At 41.2% G+C, this 26,606-nt stretch overlaps 1 protein-coding gene across 1 annotated transcript in view; it reads right to left on the bottom strand.

Annotated features, from left to right (window-relative positions):
• The window catches only part of pdzd8 (PDZ domain containing 8), an 84,251-nt gene that overhangs the window by 40,049 nt on the left and 17,596 nt on the right, over positions 1 to 26,606 (bottom strand). The window contains exon 2 of the mRNA XM_034100469.2: positions 17,853 to 17,978. Coding sequence (XP_033956360.1) covers positions 17,853 to 17,978 — 126 coding nt within the window. The remainder of the gene's footprint in view (positions 1 to 17,852; positions 17,979 to 26,606) is intronic.

The raw sequence follows: 26,606 nt of genomic DNA, 5'->3' as shown, positions 1-26,606 counted from the left end.
ACTTTGTGCCTGGGCTGCATTTAAATACGCACCCCTCTGCGTTGTCGCCCATCAGCTGTTGAGAGTTGACTAACTAGAGGGGCGTGGCACCTTAGCTGTGAGAACTCAGCAATCAGGCGTTCATTTAGGCAGCTCTTTCTTGAGCGTCAGCGTCAGCGTCAGACAGCCGAAGACCGACAAAGACATTGGAGTCCTGCGGGAGTAAGACCGACAAAGACATTGGAGTCCTGCGGGAGTCACGAGGGTGGCAAAGAGGAGGCAAATCCTACTCTAATTTGAGCTAAGTATCACTGGTGTCTTATTCTTATTTTTCTTTTATTTCGTTTTCTAGCCCCTCATGCTATAATCATGTGTATTTTCTCCATTCCTGTTCATGTGTCTTCTCGCAATTATCACTGGCCCCGTGTATCTCCTAATCGATATAACCGGCCCGCTCTCGTCTATCCCACGTGCTCCTCTGAGATCCAGCACCTAGTTTCAGGCGGCCTGTGGAACTGCCAGTCAGCTGTTCCTAAGGCTGACTTCATCTCTGGCTACGCCTCCCTGCAGTCTCTGGATTTCCTTGCTCTCACTGAGACCTGGATTACTCCATCCAACACATCCACCCCAGCAGCTCTCTCCACAGCATATTCCTTCTCCCATACACCCAGACCCACTGGTAGAGGAGGTGGCACTGGTCTCCTGCTCTCTCCCAAATGGAGCTTTTCCCTCTTCAAGCTACCTAACTTCACTCCTTCCACCTTTGAATTCCATGCCGTCACAGTGACCCATCCTATACAACTGACCATTGTTGTTCTCTACCGTCCACCAGGAGCCTTGGGGGACTTCTTGGATGAATTAGATCATCTCCTCTCACACATCCCTGAAACTGGCCCTCCCGCTGTACTTCTCGGAGACTTCAACCTCCAGACGGGGAAGATAGACGAACTAACATCTCTGTTAACCGCCTTTGCTTTCTCACTATCTCCGTCTCCACCGACTCATAAAGCTGGCAGTGTCCTTGATCTCATATTCTCAAGGCACTGCTCTACTTCTAACCTCTCTGTAAACCCGCTCCACACCTCCGATCACTTCTTCATTTCATTCTCTCTACCCCTTTCCAAACATAACAAACTAATCTCTTCGCATCCTGCACTTGTCCGCCGTAACCTCCGTTCCCTCTCCCCCTCTACCTTTGCCTCCTCGGTGCTCTCAGCCCTCCCTTCCTCTGACTCGTTCCAACTCCTGCCTCCAAACTCTGCTGCAGAAACTCTCCTCTCTACTCTCTCATCCTCTCTGGACTCTCTCTGTCCTCTCACATCTCGGCAGGCTCGCCAGTCCCCTCCTGCTCCCTGGCTTAATGACGCACTGCGTGCTAATAGAACCGTCCTTAGGGCAGCTGAGCGGAAACGGTGGAAATCCAAACACCGTGACGACCTCCTAACCTATCAGGCTCTCCTCTCCTCTTTCTCTGCTTCGATCTCTCAGGCAAAAAGCACTTTCTTTCAAGATAAGATCCAATCTTCCTATTCCAATCCTAAAAAACTATTTTCCATCTTCTCCACCCTCTTGGACCCTCCCAAAGCCCCTTCCCCCTCCTCCCCTCTGTCAAGCGACTTTGTTAACCACTTTGAAAAAAAGGTTTACGACATTCGCTCTTCTTTTTCTGACTCACCCCTACTCACCGCCGGATCACCTGAGCCACCTTCAACCGGCACACTAACCTCCTTTTCCCCTCTCTCTCCAAGTGAGGTTCTTACCCTCATTACCTCTGCCCGCCCTACCACCTGTCCTCTGGACCCTATCCCTTCAAACCTCCTTCAGACTATCGCTCCTGATATTCTACCGTTTCTCACCCATTTCATCAACACTTCTCTAACTTCTGGTCACTTTCCAAACAGTCTCAAGGAGGCAAGAGTAAACCCTCTCCTAAAGAAACCCACTCTCAACCCGTCTGATGTTATAAACTACAGGCCTGTCTCTCTCCTCCCGTTCCTGTCTAAAACACTTGAACGCGTCTTTAAACAACTCTCCTGCTATCTCCATCAGAACAACCTTCTGGATCCGCACCAGTCTGGTTTCAAGGCAGGTCACTCCACCGAAACTGCTCTCATTGCTGTCACTGAGGAACTGCACACTGCTAAAGCAGCCTCCCTCTCCTCTGTCCTCATCCTGTTGGACCTGTCTGCTGCATTCGACACGGTGAACCATCAGATCCTCCTTCGCACTCTCCAAGAACTTGGAGTTTCAGGCTCTGCACTTTCCCTCCTCACCTCATACCTCAAAGACCGCACCTACAGGGCTACAGCGCGCGGAGGTAGATTTGAATTACAACGGGCAGCGGCACATTGTTAACGTGAAAGACTCGGGTCTTACTCATGGTCTAACTCATGGTCTAACTCATGGTCTAACTCATGGTCTAACTCATGGTCTTACTCATGGTCTAACTCATGGTCTTACTCGTGGTCTAACTAACCTTATTTAACAGAAAATAAAATGGCAACAACAGGGCTTGGGAGCAGTGGTCGCACTCGCGTTAACCGAATACCCCCAGCGCGAGTGAGTGATAAATTGTGCACTCGGCGGATAATAATGGATTATGACGGAAATGTTACGATCCTGTCCGTCAAAATGACTGACAACGAAAAAGTCTAAAGCCACCACTGCTTGGGAGAAAGAAACGATGTGATATTTGGGCCCATTTTCGCTACAATGAGGCGGAGTAAAAAAGCGAATGCATTGTTTTATCAGAAGGGAAGCAATGTGGCCAAAACACAGGTAAAAACACCACAAACCTGACCAGATACTCTCTGCAAAGCTTCTTAATCATTCAACCTGTGTTTTTCATCAAATAAGGACAAGATAATCTTATTTATTTATATATACTAAAATGACAAATTATTGGTTATGGCTAGACTAGTTTGACTGAAATGTTCTATATAATCTGATGACTAGAAAAGACTCAACAGTTTTCATTGACAAAAAGTAGACTAAAATAATTAGTTTTCTTTGACTAAAATAAGACTAAAATGCTCAGACTTTTAGTCGACTAAATCTTGACTCAAATGTTTACTGTTTTAGTCGACTAAAATAAGACTAAAATGCTCAGACTTTTAGTCGACTAAAACTTGACTAAATAAAAACAGAATGAAGGTGACTAAATATGACTAAAACTAAAAAGAAAATTTAACACAGGACTAAGACTAAAACTAAATAAAAAAATAGCTGACGAAATTAACACTATATAGCGGGCCCTCTGTGAATGTAGAGAGGGACCAACAAGCTCTCCCGTATTCACATAACTCGCAGAGACGGCATTTATTTATTATGGGACGGGTGGCGCAGTGATCTGTGCATCTGATCATCAGATCAAGGGGGGTGCTGGGGAACTCCAGTTCGAAACCCGCTCCTGCCGCCACTGCGTCAGGCCGTTGTGTCCTTGGGCAAGACACTTCACCCGGATTTGCTCCTGTGGGTATTGTCCACAGTACATGACCATTGCATGTATGATATGTGTAATGTGTAAAGCGCTTTGAGCATCTGGAAAAGCGCTATAATAAATGTAAGGAATAATTATTATTTAACCCTTCACATTCCAACAGAAACTGAACAGGCAGATCCGAAGGATTTATTTATTTGGAAATATTAATTTAAATACAATTAAATCAAGTTATGTTGGCAGTTCTGACGGAGAGCACAAGAACGCGGCTCCGGCACTTCAGAAATTGCAGTACCCATACGGAGCCGTACACATACCGCAGTTTCGGCGTGGCTGTGTCTTTAGTTGAAAGCCCAGTGGCGATCTGTTCATCAGTCATACTGATCATACCGTCAATAACTGTGTTGTTATTAGCATCTGGTTAGCTAGCTATGCTAACGAATATAAGAAGCTTTTTCTACAACCAGTGAGGTAAAGGCACATCTTTATATGATCATTAAAGTTATAAAAAAACAAGAGAATAAAGTAAACAGGTATAAAATACTATCTGACAGTAAATAACAGTTGTTATTAATAAACAAGAATACAGTTTGAAAGGGGAGTGATTTGTAAAATATCCATAAAGAAAAATAAATCTGCTTACAGTTCTGTTTCATATGGGTGTTGAGAGATGTATCCATAGATCTCCTAATGTTGTGCACCAGATTAACTTCCAGCAAAGCATGCAGCAATCAATACAACAAATCATCCAACACTAAATAGAAGAAATCTGGACCTATTTCTTTTTATACAGCAGCATGTGTTGGGACTGCTCATTGATGTCATCAAGAGCCATTGAGTCTACCTTTTGTAGTCGGCCTCTTAGAATGTTTATCATTTATTTGTATCTTAACATTCCTATAATAATTAGTTTTTTTATTGTTGATATTGTTTAGTTCTTTATTTTTGTTGTGAAAATCACTTGGCAATTATTGTGTAAGTGCTATATACATAGTTATACTAATATTATTGTTGTTACCATCATTACTATTATTAATAATGTCTTCTTTGTTTTCTTTATTTATCGCTGCAGAAAGGATCATGCCAGCTCACATCAAACACCTGATCAAGAGCTTGTGAACCTCACTGCTGCGGACACCTGTGTGATATTTCACTCTGACTGGAACCCTGAAAATGACCTGCAGGTACAATATATATATCTGCTCTGTCCGTCCTAAAGATAGTTCAATAGGGCTACAACAACAGTCTTTCTGTTTATTCCTTCGGTTCTTTAAGTGTATATTTTCCCATTTAATGCTTAAAAACGTTGAACAGCGGCTGCACATGATGCTCTTTTGACCCCTCTTTTAATTTTTTATTTCAGGCTCAAGCTCGGTGTCATCGTTTTGGCCAGTCTAAGGCGGTGAAGGTGTACCGTCTGATCACTAGAAACTATGAGAGGGAAATGCTGGATAAAGCTAGTCTGAAGCTCGGGCTGGACCGTCCCGTCCTGCAGAGCATGAGTGACAACAACAACGGGGTGAGAAAAAGAAAATCTGTCATATTTCTAGATGCCAAGTCATGTTTGGGTCAGTCGCTGTTGCAGTACGCTTAGTTTATTTTCAAAAAGTTTTCTAAATCCACTTGTGTAAATGTCTCTCTGCGTCGCCTTTAGCCGGTCCAGCAGTTCTCCAAGAAGGAGATCGAGGACCTGCTGAGGAAAGGAGCCTACGCCGCCATCATGGACGAGAATGACGAAGGCAATCGCTTTTGCTAGGAGGACATCGACCAGATCCTGCAGCAAATAGCCACCATCATCACCATCACCAGGTATGTTCATAGCAGCACTAGCCACTTGCTCTTTGTGAGATACCAAGTACTTGGTTATTTGAAATGTAATATTGATGATGTAATAATTAAAACTAGGGCTGGGTACCGAGCCCCAGTATTAACGGGGCCCCGGGGCTGAATTATTAAAGACCGTGGTACCGTTAACGTCCAACGTAGCAGGTTCTGTGTGTAAACTGCCCCACCCCCTCGCACACATGCAACACACACACACGCGCATGCGCACACAAACACATGGCAGAGAGAACTAAGCGCCCCGAGGGTAGTTATGTTACCCGTCTTGAGCATGGATGTATAATAAGAACTGGATACAGTGTCGGAGGAGGAGGGGCCTCGTTCTTTCCTATGAGAGCTGCTCATTGGCGCATGAGGACAAAATGGCCCAACTTTTGAGAGAGCGAAACGTCACAGATTACCCGTCATGCCTGGCTGTCAGAGCAGAAGAACCCGTTTGTGCGCTCACAGAGCATGCGCCCCTTAAGCCCCGCCCCCCGAGCACACACTCTCGGCTCACTAGAAAGAATGGAGAGAGAGAATAAATCTAGATTTGGCTTTTAGTGCATTTTACAACTTTAAGGATTTAATGATTCTAGGGCTATACAATAGTTCATACTGGGTAGTTTATTTAGTTTCAAAAAAATTATCCACTGATTTACAGACGTCTCCTTCCCAATGTTAGTCAATGGGAAAAAGTATTTCTGGGCTGGTCGACGTCACAGACTGATAAGGAAATTGTAGTACCGCCATTTGGACACAACGAATATTTTTCTCAGAGTCCGGCACACTTCCTGGGGGCTTGGTCTTGAGGTGGAAAATGCTTTTTGCCAAAAGTGCAATAAGAATGTAGCATGTAAGGGCGGTAACACGAGCTATTTGTCTAAACATTTAGCAAAAGTGCACCACATTCAGACGGAGGAATGCACCGGGTTCGACTGTCTTTCTAGTAGCTCTGTAGCCCCATCCACGAGTAACGTTTCCACGTCAGGTATATACAGATGTAGCGCTTCATTTTAGACGCCTACCCGTGCGGGTCCGTGATCGGCACGGGGTGGGCCCCTGCTGAAAAGGAAACCCCCCCCCGCAGGACTTGAAACGCCCCCTTGATAAATAAATGTAATTTTAATTAAACCAGCTGCAATGGATCATGGATCCACCAGGGGGAGCCGTGAAAAGCTGCCACACTGGAACTCATGTGAAATAAACAGCTGATAGATCTACAGGTATCTGATCGGATATTTGTGAAGATCCATGTCACGGATAGGATCATATTCTGTGCTAAATAAGAGACATTAGGGGTGTAACGGTACACGTACCCGTACCGAATAATTTCGGTACGGGTACGTGTACCGTTACACCCTGTACCTTCGGTTCGGTACACGTGTGTACCGAAGTGTACCGAACGAATATAACGTTAAACGTAAACAATTGAGAACGTGAACAACTTCTTGGAAGTAATCTCAGGTGCTGCGTCGCAGCATTCAGAGTAATTTGCTCCCATTGTGTTCAACGCGTCATAGAGCAAGCAAGTCATTTCATTGGACGAGCTGGTCAGAGGGATGCGTTCAAATGTAGTCAGTAATTTGAGGAACTGTCGAAATGGCGAACGCAGATAAAGTTGAGCTCGAAAATCCTCCAGCATCATTGAAGTCTCCGGTTTGGGAACATTTTGGTTTCGCAGTTACGTACAAGGATGACGGACAAAGACAGGTGGACCGAACCAAAGCTGTTTGTCGGCATTGTTCAACTAACATTGGTTACGCGGCTGGAAATACATCAAACGTGCACAGTCATTTGAAAAGGCATCACCCAAACGTGAATATCACCGGTACCAAAAGACTGAAGTGCAAACCCAACTCCCACTAGCATTTAAGCCTCCACCACTCGCAAAAACTTCAGACCGAGCCAAAGCTTTTACAAACGGCAAATATCCTTATGTTGCCATGTTAGCAAAGCGCTACCTGGCTGTATCTGCTACTACCTCTGTCCCTAGCGAGAGGGTGTTCTCCACAGCAGGAGACATTGCTAGTGCCAGCAGATCTGCCCTTTCTGCAGCAATGTGGACAAGTACATCTTTCTTTAAAAAAACATGAAAATACAATGACAAGCAAGTCATAATGTCAAGCTGGCTGCTTAGGTACTAGTACAGTACAGTACAAATACAGATCATTTCAGTTCATCGAAAAGCTGCACCTTAATGTTTATTTTATTATATTTTATATTTATTTGAGTGAATATTCATAGTTTAATAATAATTAAAAACCCAAAACTAATAGTTTATGTTTTGTGAGTACTAGTACAGTACAGTTCAAATACAGATTATTTCAGTTCATCGAAATGCTGCACCTTAATGTTTATTTTATTATATTTTGCATTTATTTCAGTGAATACATTATTCACAGTTTAATAATAATTAAAAAAAATATGTTATGTTTTGTGATAATTTTTTCTGCTGTACCGAAAACGTACCGAACCGAACCGTGACCTAAAAACCGAGGTACGTACCGAACCGAAATGTTTGTGAACCGTTACACCCCTAAGAGACATGTAATCATTTACAAAACATCACCATGTTTTTATTTAACAAAATAATGTTGATTAATTCACGAAGGCCTAGGTGTAAGTACAAAACATCGCTATGTTTTTTCATCAGGAAATGCATCCCGGCTCAAACATACAGCGATGTCCTCTCACAGTACCATGGAAAAGTGAAAGTGACCAGAGAGGAGTTATGATTGGTTAACGCGGGGTAACATTTCAGGGTAAGCCAATCAGAGACAGAGTCTTGCCTTATGGGGAAAATACACAGACACACAAACACTTGCTAACACACACACATACACGGCAACACCCACCACCAGCACACACACTATGGCAGATGCAAGTATCAGCGAGAGCAGCAGCGCATTTACAACTTGGAGATATAACCACTATTTTCAATTTGTGGGGATAAAGGACGCACAAAATATTATGGTCAAATGTAAACTGTGTGCAGGACAGAAAGCATCGTCCACATCGAATAACAGCAATGCCAATCTCCTGGAGCACCTAACTAATGTACATGAGGCTATAAAACTAGTCGCCAAAGACCCCACCGTCTCAACCACCGGCAGTGACCCAGATGGAGCAACACCATCTAAACAGCCATTTTAAATCGCCACATGTCACTCAGAGTCAACTAAACAGATTGATTGCTGAAAATAGTTTGTTTGTCTTCAGTGTCAGTCTGACAGTTTATTATTTATCTAATTGTTACTGCCAATAGAGTGTAGTTCTTGTTTAATTGTTACACTGCCAAAATAGTGTAGTTGTTGTTAATGTGTTCACTGTGGTGATTGACATTATTCACCCACGGATCTATGGGTTGGGGTATTGTTCTGCACGGACATTTTAGTGAACCGGACTTCCTGTTTCCGCTTCCCGGGAATGAAGTTGTGTACAATGGTTTTCTGATGCTAAATAAAAGTCTAGCTTCTACCTTTGATACCCCGCCTCCGACTCCCATCTCTCGGCACCACAACACTGCCAAAAGAGTGTAGTTGTTTTTCAAATCAAATCAAGTTTTATTGATATAGCACATTTATAAACGATTTTTGGTCTAGCCAAAGTGCTGGACATATAATAAAAATAGCCTACAGTAGAGACACTTTACAGCAAATACAACAGCACAGATTGTTTTAGTTTTTATTTCATATTGCACTACTTAGAACTTGATTGTTGAGGCTACAATAAAGATGCCTGCTTTATTGTTATTGCACAGATTACAGTGCAACAAGCAGTAAAGTGAAAAGTAATGTACACAATCTACAGAATAAAATTAGTGCTGTCAAAATTATCGCGTTAACGGCGGTAATTAATTTTTTGAATTAATTGCGTTAAAATATTTAACGCATTTAACGCATGTGCAGAATGGCCCGCCCCATACGTGCCACCAGTGGCAGCGCCAGGGTATGGCTGGGGTAGGCTACACCCATAATAGAAATGGCTTAGCCCCACCATGAAAAATGATGTTAGAGTAAGCAAAATAAAGTCTGCCAACTCGCGGAGTAAATTGCACAGACAGCAGTTAGTAAGATTGATTTCAGTAGCCACGGTTTTGAAAACTTTTGTCACGTAGTGATCGTCTTCTCAATAGAACATCATTGATAATGTCTTCTGGCCAATCAGAATCAAGATAACGGCGTGGTGTTGTTGCAGGAAGTCCCGACGGAGAATACTTTTGCTGTGGGGTGCACATAACTGGTACGCAGGTTATGTGCGTAATCTGAAATGCGCACCGTCACTTGTGTCACAAAGCGCATTTGCGTACCGACGTACTTGTGAAGCTTTTCCAGAAGGCGGTTAGATCACCGGACGACAGAGTCGGTCTCCGTGTGCACAGACAGGGCTGCTGTTAACGTCGGTCTGTACAACGGAATTGTGCCAACCGGCTGCGGAGGGAGACTTCCCCCCCCCCCCCCCCTTCACTGGAGAACTGCGCTAAAACAGCTCATCACAACGTTCACACTCTGTGGTCACAAAGTACTCCACTAGCCCCCTCCCCCTCTGTCGACTTTCCTGAAGTACTCCACTAGCCCCCCCCCCCCCCCCCCCCTCTGTCGACTTTCCTGAAGTACTCCCCGTTGATAGAAATCAACACGTAATGAATTAAGACCCCACGGTTTGATGATTGATAGGTGTGTGGGTTGTCTTTCATTTTGACACGCAGAAAAATGTTATAATAAACATAGATACTGTGTTAAATGGATATATCCGCCTTCTTTCATTTAACTTTCCATTCCCACAACAATATACATAAATAAATGGCATATTTTGGACATAGTTCGAATGGTGATTAATCATGATTAATTCATTTTTAAGCTGTGATTAATCTGATTAAAAATGTTAATCATTTGACAGCCCTAAATAAAATATAGAATGAATTGAATGATAAATAAACAGTGAGCTTGGGTATGAATACACTAGCAGCCTGTGAGCAGTATTAACAGTGTGTATGAATATGCTAAGATATATAAAGTATGAAAACGGTAAGCAGTGCAAGTATAGTATAAAATATATGGATATTAATTTCATGATAAACATTGTGGAACAATGATGAAAAATGTGAATGGAAGTGGCGACGTAAAACTGACACAAAACAACAAGAAACAAAAATCTTTTGAGAAGCCCCCACCCCCCATGTTGCCTGTGCTGTATGCTGCAAACTCTTTGTTTAAAACGAATTGGCCATCGGAATGTGTGGAGTAAGTCTCCCAAGGGGGAAGGTCACATTCCACAGCTCTCCCCCCCTCCTGTGATCTTCCAACCCCCAGTCTGTAGGTTTGTGTTTGCATATGTCAGTGTTAATTTTGGCAGCTGTTTTTGATTTAGTCTTAGTCTTTAGACGTAAATGGTTATTAGTTTTAGTCACATTTTAGTCATTCCTATCCTTCGTAGTTGTAGTCTAGTTTTAGTCGACGAAAACTCAAAACGTTTTAGTCAACTTTTAGTCGATGGAAAATTACTCTTTAGTCAACTTTTAGTCAAAATGTGTCTCTATACTCTCTGAACGCTCCGTCCCCGGCAGATCTCTGTGTAGAGATCTCTGCAGCATGTCTGTTAGGCCCCGCCCCCCACACACAGGGAGATCGCTCTTCTGGAGTGAAGAGAGCGGAAATAATGATATTGCAAGTTAGAAACGTAAGATTCATTTTGACAGACAAGATGGACACTTGGGGGAAAATATGCTGCATTTTGAATGTCCGATAGTCCACCATTAACACCTTAGTCCCGTCTCATCAACGCAAACTAAATATACATTTAGTCATATTTTTCGTTATCAAGAATCTATTTTTAGCTCGTCATCGTCTCGTCTTAGTCATGTAAAAAAGGTTGTTGACGAACATTTTTCGTCATAGTTTTCGTTGACGAAATTAACACTGGCATATTTAAACTGTCGCACTTTCTGTTGTTTCCATCGCGCATTGCCGGTATGAAAGGGTCTGTGCCGGAAATATCAAACATTTAATAAAAGTGAAAAACAATGAACAAGACTTAACGTATTCATCATAATTAATTATATTTATTTCGTTTGGATGTAGGATTTTTGACTTTGTTTAGAGCAGTGATCTTCTCTGCAGCAGAGAGCTAAGCGCTGTCAGACCGGACCTAACCCTGAAAAGTATTATCATATGAAAGTAATCATTATGTTATTAACCCTTTGGAGTCCTGGGCTAATTTGGCCGTTTGATTACCTCACCCCCTCCCTGGTAAATACATCCTGTTGAGCAGAATCTACAGTTTCCTGTATTTTCCGTTTCGTAAAATGATAAAATACGGCGAAGATATTAAAATATGTGCTTCCATTATTCATACTTCTGAAATATATCTGTATTAACTTTATATCATCGTATATCCGTTTTTATTGGGTCTTTTGCATGAAACAAAGACTGGCATATAGTTTCAAGCCAGTACTTTCGACAGAAATGCACATATACATCCTGTTGAGCAGGATCTACAGTTTCCAGTATTTTCCGTTTCGTAAAATGATCAAATACGGCGAAGATATTCAAATATGTGCTTCCATTTTTCATACTTTTGAAATGTATTAACTTTATATCATCGTATCTCCGTGTTTACTGGGTCTTTTTGCATGAAACAAAGACTGGGATATAGTTTCAAGCCAGTACTTTCGACAGAAACACACAGCAATGTTGTCCGGACTGTTGTTTTTATGTAGCACCGGCTTGAACAGGTCATGTGATCTGATCACGCCGGCGTGACGGTTGACTCCAAAGGGTTATTATTAAATACATATAAGTATTTTTACAACTTGTATTTAGAAATACTCTGTTGTAATTATTGATGCATACATGGGTTCATCCATTCAATGTGGCATCTGCTATAATGGGGTTAATGTATGATATTACTTAATAATACAATACATTATAATATATGATATGATAATTACATTTTAGTTTTATTCATTTCTTATTTCATAGTTTCTCATTATTATTATTTTTATCGCTCATCTTATTTTTGATTTTATTAATCTGTGTGAATCTGTGCCGTCCTGTTTTTCACTCTCACCCTGTTGCTGTTTGAACTACTGAATTTCCCCACAGGATTAATAAAGGTCCATCTTATCTTATCTTAATGTATAAGTTGATTTACTTCAATCTACTGTACTGTGTAAAAACACCCCAACAATATTACAAGAAATATACTGCATAAAGCAAACTATATACTTTATTTGATCTAAAATATTGATGTTTTTTCATTATAGTAGCTTGTGAAAACCATACAGTAACAAATAAGTGATTAAATGCTACAGTATTCAGCAAACACAACTGCAGAGCTGCATACATTGCAAACAGACTATGTTGCCACCCAGTTGTCTTTGTGTATTTTGTGAATGAAGCGCCATCTCATGGGGAACAAATGGGGAAATTGGGCAACGCCCTCTAGCAATTTGGCAACACCCCCAGCCACTGGCATCCACTGGGCTTTTGACTGGGACACACCCATTTGAGTCTGAACTGGAGTGCTACATCTGTATTATGTATGCTAGCAGCAACACACAGAGGTAACTCAATCATACAAACATGGGTTAATGATTAGAGGTAACGGAGTTATTTATTTTGTTAAAGTTACAGCTATTCTGTTTGCAGTTCTATCATCACATAATTGAATACGATTTGTTAAAACATTGTTGTTTCTTATTTTCAGTTTGCTTCAAGCGGTGGCTGTATGAGGAAGACGTGAAGGACCAATAAATGCTGGCCAGATTGGCAAAGACCGGAAGATACATAACAGAGAAGATAATGGATATTAACAAGAAAAAGAAAAAAAATGTTTATAATTTCTTTGTTGCCGTTTACATTTTGAATTATATTTGTTATTTTTAAATCAAATGCATCTATTTTAGATGATATATTTATTTAGATGTAGGTTTTTTTTGTAATATTATTGTATTAAGTATAATTTATTAAATAAAAATACTGTTATGAACACTATACAATGTCTTTATTTTGATAGTTACCAGAATACATTGTATATTTAATACTAACATAAGCTGGTGATAGATAAATGCTGGTCTGCTGGTATGCCAGCAGACAAATATTTATAAAGAAAGAAACAGAAGGGAGGAAATGATGATAGCTAGACTCAGAATAAATCACACAGCATTGAATGGTACGCTGCATGTCATGGGGAAAAGTAACAGTGAGAAGTGTGGGAACTGTGGAGTAAAAGAAGATGTAGAACATATCTTGTTACATTGTGACATCCATAAAGCTGAAAGAGAACAACTAAAGGATAACGTTTTAGAGGCAGAGAGGGAATGGAGTGTGGTTGATATTTTGGGAACAAAAGGAGAGGGAGAAAGAGCTACCAGAAAAGCACTGTTTACCTTTAGTGAAACTGGGGTAGGTACAATTATCTAACATTAGGTCAGGAAAGATCATAGATTGTTGTTTTGTTTTATTTATTATGTTTTTTATTTATTTATTTTTGGATTATATCATAGATACGTCCATGAGTTAAGAGATGGAATAATATGATGATTCACACTCATGTACAGTAGGTGGCGGTATGCACCTTAAAGTTGTTTGCAATCCGCCAAAAAACCGAGAGAAGAAGAAGTCAACTGGTTTGCCAATGGACAATTTACACCGAAGAAGAAGCGAACATTTCTGGCGGGTGAAATTTAGAGTATCAGATTACATGTGATGTCTGACTGAGAATTTAGTAGTTTGCCTTATAGTCCTTCTCCTCCATTTTCTTCCTCTTCTCGAGTAGTCAGTGTGGTGCTGTTGCTTTGGTCTGGGTCTCTGGATCTGTGAGCTAACCACGCCCCGTTCATTTGCATATAAGGAATGGAAATGTCTCATGAAATACAAGTCACCTGAAATAAATAAATGCGTCATTATGAAATACAAGTCATCTGAAATAAATAAATATGTCATTATGAAATACGAGTCTCTTGAAATAAATAAATGTGTCATTATGAAATACAAGTCTCTTGAAATAAATAAATGTGTCATTATGAAATAAAAGTCCCATGAAATAAATAAATGTATATTTAAATGTACATATATACATATTTATTTCATAGGCATATTTATATATATATATATATATATGTATTAATTTAATTATTTATGTATTTATTTAATTTTGGCTTAAATGGCATTCCACAGACAGGACGCTCATTGACGGCCAGACATCTATCGACATCTATCGAAGCCGAAAATCGGCCCGGTGTGTAGGGGCCTTAAGGGCATGGCCTTATCCACCATTGAGGTCACCGAGGTCCGGACCTCGATAATATTTTCCGAGCTGTGTATACAAAACTTGTGAAATAATTGCACTAAACGGGGTTCTTTGTAAGGCAAGGCAAGGCAAGTTTATTTATATAGCACTTTTCGATGCAGGGTAATTCAAAGTGCTTGTAGTACTTCTATTTACTGCCGATGGGGGCGCTGCATAACTATGTAGCCTCTGTTAAAGCAAACAGAAGAAGACGACATGTATCAACAAACCACCGCAGCCCGGACTTGTATCGGAGCAGCGAAGGAGTGATGAGGTATCTAGAGATCTGAGTCCAGCGGGCTGCTTGTGTTTCTGTTCATCAGGACACCATATGAGCAGCAGATCCTGTGTGAACGCTCTACGTTAGTCAGTGGACGTCCGACAACATGCACACTAACTTATATTGCAGCTATAGGATAAACTTTGGTTTAAATTGCGTGAATAAACTAGTTAGAGAGCTCAAGTTAATTACATTCATCCAATGTCAGAAGGATTACCTTTTAACAAACATTGTAATGCTTTTCTTTCATTTCAATTTGAGTAAAACATTGAAGATATAACATTGTATTGTTTTCTTTTTACACTGACTCAGATATAATGAAAAGACATCAGTTGAAGCTCAGCGTTGGTAAGGAAGAGACAGGACAGGCAGAGAGAGAAAGTGATGGAAGTCATGGAGGAACTGCAGGTACAGTCACACAAAAGAATGTAGGCTTAATAACCCCATATCTGTTTATCTATAACAATAGGAATAATTTTAAAACATACATCTATTGCAGTTATGTCATAATAACATACAATTGTATAAAACACCGTTTGCTTACATCTTTGCTCTCTTGAGAATCAAACAAAACAGATTTAAAGAAAAAAATAATGCAAACGAACAAGTGAAATGAACTAAATGGCTGAATTGCTTTTAATTCACTGGCAGGAGCGACAAGTGAGGAGGAGCAAACATTGAACAACGAGGGAAAGATTGAACAAAGAGAAAGAGTAGAGGACAGAGAGAGTAATGAACAGGAAGAAGACAGAGAGACTAAAGAAGATGGAAGAGAGGGGGCAGGTTATGGAAAGGAGAGAGACATGGAAAATGAATGTTGACAGTGTTTTGTGATCATTTTTAGCCTCTTCTGCATGTCCAGATCATTAATAGTAACAATCAACTGATTCAAAATAATGTATGCTGCAGTCCACTGACATGGTTTGAAATCAATATATTATCCAATGTGTGACCCCCAACAGGACTTAAAAAGCACCTAACTAGATCATGAAAATCCCAAAAATCTCGGGGAGTATCCCCCGAACCCCCCTAACATGTTTGGACCTCGGTATTCAGGAAATCCTGGATACGGCCCTGCTTAAGGGTGCCACGTTATCAGGACATGGATATATGCCAGATGGTGTCACTTTGTCCATTTTCTAATGGTGAGCATGTCAGTGGTTCAAACTGAAAAAAGTATTAAGCCAAAGAATTAATCTTTGAACGACAAAAAAATAAATTGCTTTAGTTCTTTTAGGCAGGTGGAGAAAAAAAGGGCGAATCGCCCATACTGCATTTCATTTCAGGGTAAAAAAGAAAGCTAATTTCTATAGGTTTTCGATTTAAAATGTAACTCATGACCTAGTTAGCTGGCAGTTTATTACTTCCCCTTAGAAAGACTTGTGTAGGCTGATACAAAAGCAACTCATGCAGGTTATGAACTGGTGATATAAAAAACAACTGAGGAAGTGAGTGAGGAGCTGGCTAAATTACATGTTTTCTACTCCCTACTCCTTCTCAGTCATGGTTTGTGTCAGTTGAGTGAATGCTTTTTTCCTACAAAATAATGAAAATGGAAATGAACTTCATGGGCATTTTGGTGACTTTTCTTTAAAAACCTGAGTTTGTGAAGCTGTGTGTGTGCATTAAAACTGCATACCATTTTATTTTTGATGGCACAAAAGCACACTTTATCCAAACCAGGAAGAACAGCCCCAGAACAAAAATACATTAACATATGTGGACAAATAGGGGCAGTAGAGAAGAGAAGTAGGGCTGTGCGATTATGGCAAAAATCATAATCACGATTATTTGGGTCAATAATTGATATCACGATTATTTTGACGATTATTCATTGACCATTTATTGAACTTTAAACAAATAATATTTTACCAATAAACAAGATCAACAAATATATTGGAGCGCACTTCCAAAACCATACTAAACATATATTATTAATATGATAAAAATAAATTAGACCAAAATAAATTAAATCAAATATGATGCAGTGCACTGTCACAACCTGGTGAAAACTCCTTAACATATAGCCAACATGTTGGTAAAACATATTCAACATATTCCACTCAGTTAAACGTTGAAGGCTGGCCAACCGTCATGGTCCAGAAGTAACAGGAAATAAATGTTGAACTACGATTTAAGACCAAATAAAAATGTTTAGGCCACCATGGCAAATGCTGGTAGGGCTGCTCATGTCATCTCTTAAAGATTTTTTGCAAGAAACACCAGCCTGTTGACATGGTCTGGTTTCAGAGATGAGCGCAGGCAGGTGACAAGCCACCTGTACTGAAGACCCTCAGCTAGCCCCGACACATGGGGTGACGCCGGCCAATCACAAAGCTTTGATGCGTTCAAGTGCATTATTCTGGCACAGGAAGATTATGTTACAGGACATTAACGATAAAACAGATTATTGTTGTTCTATTTTTAGACACATCTCGCGATCGACTGGTTGGGAACCCCTCGGCTGGACCATAGGTCTGTTGTGGTAGCAAAGTAGTCAGCTGAAGCCACATCTCTCTCAACTTCCCCACGGCATTTGTCATATAGTGCAGGCAGCGCAGACCTGCTGAAATAATACCGAGACGGCATCGCGTAACGCTTGTCCAACGTGTTGACAAGTTGCTTAAAGCCCAGGTTGCTAACAGTGCTAACTGGGCACATATCTTTAGCGATGTGAAATGTATCTCCAGGTCTACCTTGAAAAAGAGATCATTGATCTCAATGGGATTTTACCTGGATAAATAAAGGTTTTTAATTTTTTTTTAATTGTAAAGACAAAGTACTTGCAAATAGTGGAAATAGTTTTACCCTTCTTTTTAACTAGTTGCTGCTCTTGTTCTGACATCTTCGCTCGCGCTGAACACTCACAACACATGTCACTCGCACGTGGCCGAGTGGGCTTTTAGGGAGGGGCGAAAGCGCACCAAGCAAAATAATCGTATTTTGTCAATTATGCTGTTTTCATAATCGTGGCAAGCCATAATCGTAATCGCGATTAAAATACGATTAATTGCACAGCCCTAAAGAGAAGTGTCTCACCTGCTACATTCAATGAGCGTGACTCTGAGTCGGCCTTCCACCAGCTTGTTCTCCTGGACGGATAGGTCCAGATCACAAGCTGAACCCAGAGAGGGCAGCACCTGGAACGGGAAGAAGGGCTTGTATCTGGAGAGAGAGAGAGAGAAAAACACAAACATACATTTTATTTCAAGATGTTACCTGACTATGCATCCCAAATAAATCTCCTCAAACAATAACTAATGCAACTGCACACATACAGATGAGCCACATAACAAGAAACATAATGGGTGCTTTTAGTCCATCATAGCTGCCAGAAAAGGCATGGGTTTTCTTTAATTCACAGTTTGATGTACATTTCCCCTCTGTGGGACTAATAAAGGTATTCTGATTCTGAATATATTTATATTCCCTGAATACAATAAGTCAATTGTCAACTTTCAGTAAACAAATAAATCACAACTCAGTTTTAAAAAAACTGTCCAACAGCTTTATAAGATGTCCGATGAACAAGCTTGAACCGGTTTGATTGATTGTATGTAAACCAGAAAACATTTGTCATTATGAAACGTTCTGGCAGTAGTGGGCCAACAGCATCACAGCATTAAATCTAAATTAAATTGCATTAGTAATAACCAACATGAAGAGATTTACATTTCAGCCCAGGTGGGAGGGGGCACTGTCTATTACAAAGTGTATATTTTCTTGGCAGATAAGATCAGACATGGAATCGTTTATCTCAGAACTGTGCAAAACAATAAACACATTTAAATTGTTGTTATAAGTAATGTAAAAAGGATGTGGAGGCTGATGAGTTGCACCAGCCCGCTCTGCTTCTTCTGGGGTTGATTGCTGTTGTCAAACCAGCTTACAGAAGCATTACCTCCACCCAGTGGGCTGGAGACGTTACTCTCATTATGTTCCACTCCCGCTGCTGAGTGTTGAATTCCGTACAGCTGTCGCCTGAATATCAAACCAGTTGGAACATCTTCACAGCGGCCCATCCCGAGGTGTGACTCAGCACTCAGAGAGGAATGCATCTGGTTTGCACTATTTGTTGTGAAGGTAACCAGCTAAACACACTGAGATTACTTGTGTTGGGCGAGGTGCTTGGTAAAGAACTGACTCCCTAAGGGCATCAGGCTGTTTTGATAAAAACACTCATTGTAATGTATAAACATGATGTCTGAGAACACACATAGAAACACCAACACCCGTCCTTTCTATTTCAGGCTCTCTGTGCTACTGCTGTTGGCCAGAGGCTCCCTGTTTTGTGAATAGTGGACTTTGTTCAGACAAATCATCACATTACTGAAGAAGCTGTGGGTAGTGTCCGGTGGCCACATACACACAGAGAGGATTTTATGAACAGTGCATTGTCCACAGATGGAGGGAAACGTTACACTCATCAGAGGCCCAGTGTCCGGCCAGTGTCTACAGTGTAACACTTCTATGACTGGAAGAATATGTAGGCCTGTCGCGATAATCAATACATTGACTTATCGTACGATAATTAAAAATGGACTCGATAACTTTTCTGAGCTCGATAAATTGCCGTTTACATGCGTGTTTGTTTACATAAGGATGTGAGCAGCATTTGAGCCTAGCGGATGTGGCTGCCAGTCCGGCGCGCTGTATGAAGCTGCAGCGTCAGAGACTGCAGTTTCAGGACCGCACTCCTGGGACCCTAGTTGTTTTGCAACATCGCCACCTAGAGAATTGGATGCCCGCAAAAGTACAACCAGCGAGTATTGAGTCTCATACACAGCGAGTCTCTTTAGACCAGGGGTCGGCAACAGACGGACCGCGGTCCGGATCCAGACCTATAATCAATACATTAATAGGGGATTTCAATTTTGACGGGGCGATTCTATTTTAACCGCTGCTGACAGGGGGCGAAAGAGACGAGTGAGTGATACAGGGAGAGAAACACAGAAGAAGAGACGAGAGCGCGGCAGAGAAAAGCGGAGAGGAAAGTGAGTGAAGAGAATAATTAGCACAGGGAGAGAAGCGGAGAGGAGAGTGAACAGGCGTGTTAGCGGCAGACAGGGAGAGACAAATAATTACACATGGCGCTCTCCAAGAAGAGGAAAGTGGACAGTCAGAACAGAGCTTTTAACCCTGAGTGGACTCATTCGTGTTCATCCTGCCCACTGGGAGCACAGAACCAGTGTGTCTCATTTGTTCAGAGACCGTGGTGGCGCTCATTAAAAGAGACAAAACGCCACTAAGTGTTTGACCAAACATTCCCTCTCAAGTCAGAACTGAGGTCACAGAAAATAAATATCGTTCCAGCGCAGGCTAACCGAGGCTAACCAATGAGCACCTGCATGTGTGTATGAGAATGGCCCTGACACCATTTCAGCCCAGATTTAAAAACTCCTGGCAGGACAAGCTCCAGCTCAATTCTCGCACTGAATTAAAAAAAAAGTGAGTGAGGGACTGCAATATAAGAGGGAAAGAAAGAGAAACTTTAAAACTGTTCAATTGTTATGATGTTTAAAGACTGATATTGTTCTATAATCGGCTGAAACTGTTAAGTCATGATGTGAAACGGTTAACAAAGAAAAAGGGAAACTCAAGCTGCTGCTACACTTTATTTTATTTATCTAAAATTAAGCACTTTTAAGATGCACATATTTTCAAAAGCTATTATATTTATTTTCTCTAAATGCAGCCCGAGAGGAACATTACACATATCCACAGTATTTACTGTATATCTGTATAGTTCAATGTTAATTGAAAATAAATATTGTTGTTTATGAATTGTACTTTCTTTATTTGATTGGTAGTCAGTTGTTGATTACATGCAGACGTTGATAAAGCTACAGGCTACTTCAATATCACACTAATTCATAAAGCAACTTAGACATTTTGATGTTCCGGACCTTTGCATGGGGACATTTTCTCTAACTGGACCTCGTTGAATTTTAGTTGAATACCCCTGCTTTAGTCATTGTAATGCTTGTTATTAACGATCTAAAAATGCATGAAAATATGTTTTAAATTAAATTATAATTATTAACAACAATTTGTTATGTTTTTTTTTGTTTTTTTTTTAAATAACAAATGTATTTTGTATGTCAGATGTAAAAAGATAGTCTTTTTTATTTGTCTTATAAAATTTGACATACAACGTAAATTAATATATATATATATTAGGGCTGTCAAGTTAACGCGTTAATAACGAAAAAAAAAAATTAACGCCACTAATTATTTTAACGCGATTAACGCATGTGTATTTTTTTTCCTCGGCCGCCCCGTAGTTTCAGAGCGCCTCGAGTTTAAAATACCATCTACAAGCTGATGCGGACAGCCCCGCTCCTGCCGCCCGCTTGTGGCAGACCACACTTCCATGCTCACCGGCAGGCACCGACTGGCCATCGGGAGGACCGGGAGGGTGTGTGTATGTGTGGCCCGAGCGAGAGAGAGACCTTACGTGCCTTGTTGTTGTTAGCATCTGGTGCTAGCTAGCTGCGCTAACGGATATAAGGAGCTGTTTCAATGAAAACAGAGGAGCGACATTTCGCCACAACTGCGCCGAGCACTTGACTTGATGCAGGAAGCAGACAGCGGGACATTGTAGGAGAAGTCAGCACACTCAGCACGGATAGTGCGCGTAACATGATTGCAGCGGCCAGGCAGCTCCCGTTCAAACATATTCACACACACACACACACACACACACACACACACACACACACACACACACACACACACACACACACACACACACACACACACACACACACACACACACACACACACACACACACACACACACACACACACACACACACACACACACACACACACACACACACACACACACACACACACACACACACACACACACACACACACACACACACACACACACACACACACACACACACACACACACACACACACACACACACACACACACACACACACACACACACACACACACAGAGAGAGAGAGAGAGAGAGTTCCAGGTTGAATTGAGGCGAATATTTGTAATGTTCAGAGGTTGTTGTGTTTAATATTCATGAGAATATTTGTCATTGTTCAAATGATAAAAAACTTGAAAAATATTCCTCTAAGGTACATTTAGAACAGATAAAAAATGTGCGATTAATTTGCGATTAATCGCGATTAACTATGGACAATCATGCGATTAAACGCGATTAAATATTTTAATCGACTGACAGCCCTAATATATATATTAGTAATAGTAATATTGATATAATACAATTTAGTTTTTGGGAGAAGGGGTGGGATTAAATACGTGTAAACTCCTTCCCACGCCTTTTCGGATGTGTAATTAGGTAGATCATTTGTTTATAGATCATTTGTAAGTCAATAATATTTAGTTTATCAATTTGATACTGCTTACATTTCTACAGTATCATAATTCTCTTGTTTCATTTCATTATTATATCACACGTTCGAAATAATCAAATCAAATGTGTCTTTGAAGAGGTGCTTGATTACTCAAAAACAACTGTTCAGTGTGTTTATGCACCTGGCTGCCAAAGATAAACATGTAGTTTGACCCCGTACGCAACCCAAGATGGACACTTGACACAGTGGCTTTTGGCAAAGTTGAAAAAGAAAACGTGAGAGAGATAGTTATTTTTATTACAACGTGACTTCACTATTATTTAACAACTCTTTTTATGGGGTTCTTTTATTTGGGGTTAAGTACATTGTCAGAATAAGTGAGAAATGTAACTTCTGTTAGACAGCTATCATACTGAATACATATTTACTGTGAATGTATGCAAACATGTATGGCATATAGCATATATAGTCTAACAGAAGTTAAATCCATTTCTCTTCATAATGCAGAGGGAAATAACTCTCAGAATAACGTTATTAGCACATTTTTACAACATGAGGAACGAATGTTTTTAATAAGGGCTATACAAACGTTCATACTGGGTTGTTTATTTAGTTTAAAAAAAATTATCCAACGAGTTACAGACCACTCTTTCCCCATGTAAGTCAATGGGAAAAAGTGTTTCCGGGCCCAGCAACCTAATGGGGGTGTAGTACCGCCGTTTGGCCACCACGAATATTTTCATCTGAGTCCGGCGCACCCGATCCGTCCCCCGGCCCTGCGCATGTGCGAGATGGTCCGCCAATGTAACTTCTGTTAGACAGCCATATGCCATACATTTTTGCATACATTCACAGTAAATATGTATTCAGTATGATAGCTGTCTAACAGAAGTTAAATCCATTTCTCACTTATTCTGACAGTGTACTTAACCCCAAATAAAAGAACCCAATAAAAAGAGTTGTTAAATAATAGTGAAGTCACGTTGTAATAACAATAACTATCTCTCTCACGTTTTCTTTTTGTGATTTGCTAAAAGCCACTGTGTCAAGTGTCCTACTTGGGTTGCCGTCCGGAGTTGTCCAATATGGCGGACCATCTCGCACATGCGCACTGCAGATCGGGAAGAGCTGCTGATCGGGTAGTGACAGGGGGGAGTTTCCCTCCGCAGCCGGTTGGCGTAGTTTTGGCACAATTCCGTCGTACAGACCGACGTTAACAGCAGCCCTGCACACGGAGACCGACTCTGTCGTCCGGTGATCTAACCGCCTTCTGGAAAAGCTTCACAAGTACGTCGGTACGCAAATGCGCTTTGTGACACAAGTGACGGTACGCATTTCAAATTGTCGCCGCGCATGCGTACCAGTTATGTGCACCCCTGGTTATGTAGCTTTTTATGCACCCGGTTTCATTAAACAAATAAACAAAAAGGCTAACAGTTGGTTTTGCAGCGAGTCATCATAGGCTAACAGATTACTGTTTCCCTGTAAGACTCACATTTAACACGTGTTGCTAGTATTGCTGTCCAATTCAATACACCAGAATAGTTGTTAACTTTAATCAAACAACACAATTCACATTACTCACACTATTACTGTAATTAAATCAACAATTGATGTAGGACACCTAGTTGGGCTTGCCAAAATCACGCCACAGTTTCATTAAACAAATAATCAAATATGCTAACAGTTTATTTTGCTGTTTTTAGTGCTTTTAATATGGTTAGAAGCTATCATAAGCTAACAGGTGATTGTTTGTATTGCCTTAAGACTATCATAGTTAACGTTAGCTAATCACACTTCATTTCAAGACACAGGAATTGTTATTAATGTTAAACAAATAAAACTTTAAAAGCACTTCACATTACTCACACTCTGTGCGTTGTCGTTCATATTTATGTCTCCTATTCGCTAGGTGGCAGTGTCAAGAAAAACGAGGGTCCTAGGAGTGCGGTCCCAGAACTGCGGTCCTGAAACTGCAGTCTCCTCCGACGCTGCAGCTTCATGCTACTCCATGACACAGCCAGAGCTGCATTTCACTTCTCTTATTTTTCATTTCCTCGCTCCTCGGTCTCGGTCTCACCGGAAGTTGATTTTTGTCTGCGCCATCTTGAGTAGCGTCCCAATGGCCTTATTTTTGCCGGAGGAGAGAGGAGCAATAATGGAGGAGCTATAATCGAGGAACCACCAGACCATCCTTCGATGAAACCCTCAGACACTCGCCCCGCCCCCTTACTGTGTATCGCTCACTGATTGGACAATGCAGTGCATGCACTGATCTGATGCTTCTTGACATGAGAGCAGTTTCCCAGCGGAGTGAAGAAAATACATGAAACTCACGGGACTCACTCCTCAGTTTATACCGTGTTTTGCTTCAATTCATGTTTCATTTAGTTACAAACATGTGATACATCTGAACAACAAAGTGGTCAAAAATCATTTTATTCACTTTTTGGAAACATTTTCATGATCGCTTTTTTCGTTTTACATTTTCATTTATTGTCATTTCCATTCAGTCAGTCATTAAGTGCTATTAAAAATGTTAATTTGCTACATATCCAAACAAACAAACAAAGTGTGCAATCCAATGAATGTTAATCTAACTGGGTTTTGATAGATAATATATCTCTTTTTCTTCTCTCAATTATTTTATTTATTTTGTGCACTCTAATCAATATTAATCCAACTAATGTTCGTTTATACATTTTAAGAATGGCGTTTATCTTTTTTGAGAATGAGTTCTTATTTGATTTTATTTATTTGGGTCTACAACAGATGATACAAATGTTTGTGTCAGTAAATGTGTGGCGGGGGTGTGTGTGAAAACAACAGGGATAGACCTGCTGTCAGACGATCAGCTGTACGGCGTCATCACAAACGGACGTCGCTTCACGTGACGCTCCGAAGGAAAGGACGTCCCATTGCTCTTAAAACTCATTTCCTGCTTCTTGTGGTTTCCTTGCATCTCTCCATGCTTCCCTGGTGGGAGGGACTAGTCGCAGGGAAACGACGCAAGTGAGGGACGCAAGGAATCCATTTAACCGAAGTGAAACGCAGCCCAGGTCAGGACACTCCGTGTGCAGCAGTGTAGAAGCCAAATTAATAATATAGAGCTATCGTTTCTCACCCATTTCATCAACACTTCTCCAACTTCTGGTCACTTTCCAAACAGTCTCAAGGAGGCGAGAGTAAACCCTCTCCTAAAGAAACCCACTCTCGACCCGTCTGAGGTTATAAACTACAGGCCTGTCTCTCTCCTCCCGTTCCTGTCTAAAACACTTGAACGCGCTGTCTTTAAACAACTGTCCTGCTATCTCCATCAGAACAACCTTCTGGATCTGCACCAGTCTGGTTTCAAGGCAGGTCACTCCACAGAAACTGCCCTCCTTGCTGTCACTGAGGAACTGCACACTGCTAAAGCAGCCTCCCTCTCCTCTGTCATCATCCTGTTGGACCTGTCTGCTGCATTCGACACGGTGAACCATCAGATCCTCCTTCACACTCCAAGAACTTGGAGTTTCAGGCTCTGCACTTTCCCTCCTCACCTCATACCTCAAAGACCGTACCTACAGGGTAACTTGGAGAGGGTCCGAGTCCGACCCTTGTCAATTAACTACAGGGGTCCCTCAGGGCTCTGTTCTTGGTCCCTCCTCTTCTCCTTGTACACAAACTCGCTCGGATCTGTCATTAGCCCGCATGGTTTTTCATACCACTGCTACGCTGACAACACCCAATTAATCCTGTCCTCTCCCCGCTCAGAGACCCAGGTCGTCGCACGCATCTCTGCTTGTCTAGCTGACATCTCTCAGTGGATGTCTGCTCATCACCTCAAGCTCAACCTTGACAAAACTGAAGTGCTTTTCCTTCCAGGAAAAGATTGTCCCACTCTTGACCTGACTATCAACATCGGCACCTCTGTTGTTTCCCCGACTCAGACTGCAAGGAATCTGGGTGTGATCCGGGCCCGGCGCCGCGAGGGGGCAAAGGGGGGCATTGCCCCCTCAGTTGTATTATTTGCCCCCTCACCTTGAGCATCATTCATCCATCAAAAAGTACAGTAAATGTCACAATTACTAAATAATAACTTTAAATAATTATCTTCCCCAATACACATTACTATGTTTGGATCAGATATGTGGGCCGGCAGCCAAGCAACGTGTAAAAAAGCCTCAACCCCAAGTGAGCTTGTCGTCTTAATGTTAGCGTGTGTGCTTAGCTGTAAACACAGTCGGATGGGTGACCAAAACGTCCCCGTTTTCCGGGCAAAGTCCCCATTTTTGGTGGCCGGTACCCGGTTTAAACTCCCGAAAATGTTCCATTTTTGAATGTGCGTTTAAAAACATAGGGCAAGGTGAAATAAAATGTTACATGTCGTCAGTAAAAACAGAGTAACAGTGTTGTGCCTGTTTGTAGCGTTAGCGTATTTCTTCTTCTACTACTTCTTATTCTAC

Source organism: Pseudochaenichthys georgianus, chromosome 15 (assembly GCF_902827115.2).
Source record: "Pseudochaenichthys georgianus chromosome 15, fPseGeo1.2, whole genome shotgun sequence".
NCBI classification, from domain to species: domain Eukaryota; kingdom Metazoa; phylum Chordata; class Actinopteri; order Perciformes; family Channichthyidae; genus Pseudochaenichthys; species Pseudochaenichthys georgianus.
Note: the sequence above shows the minus strand (reverse complement) of the source record. Positions and strands in the feature narration are given on the sequence as shown.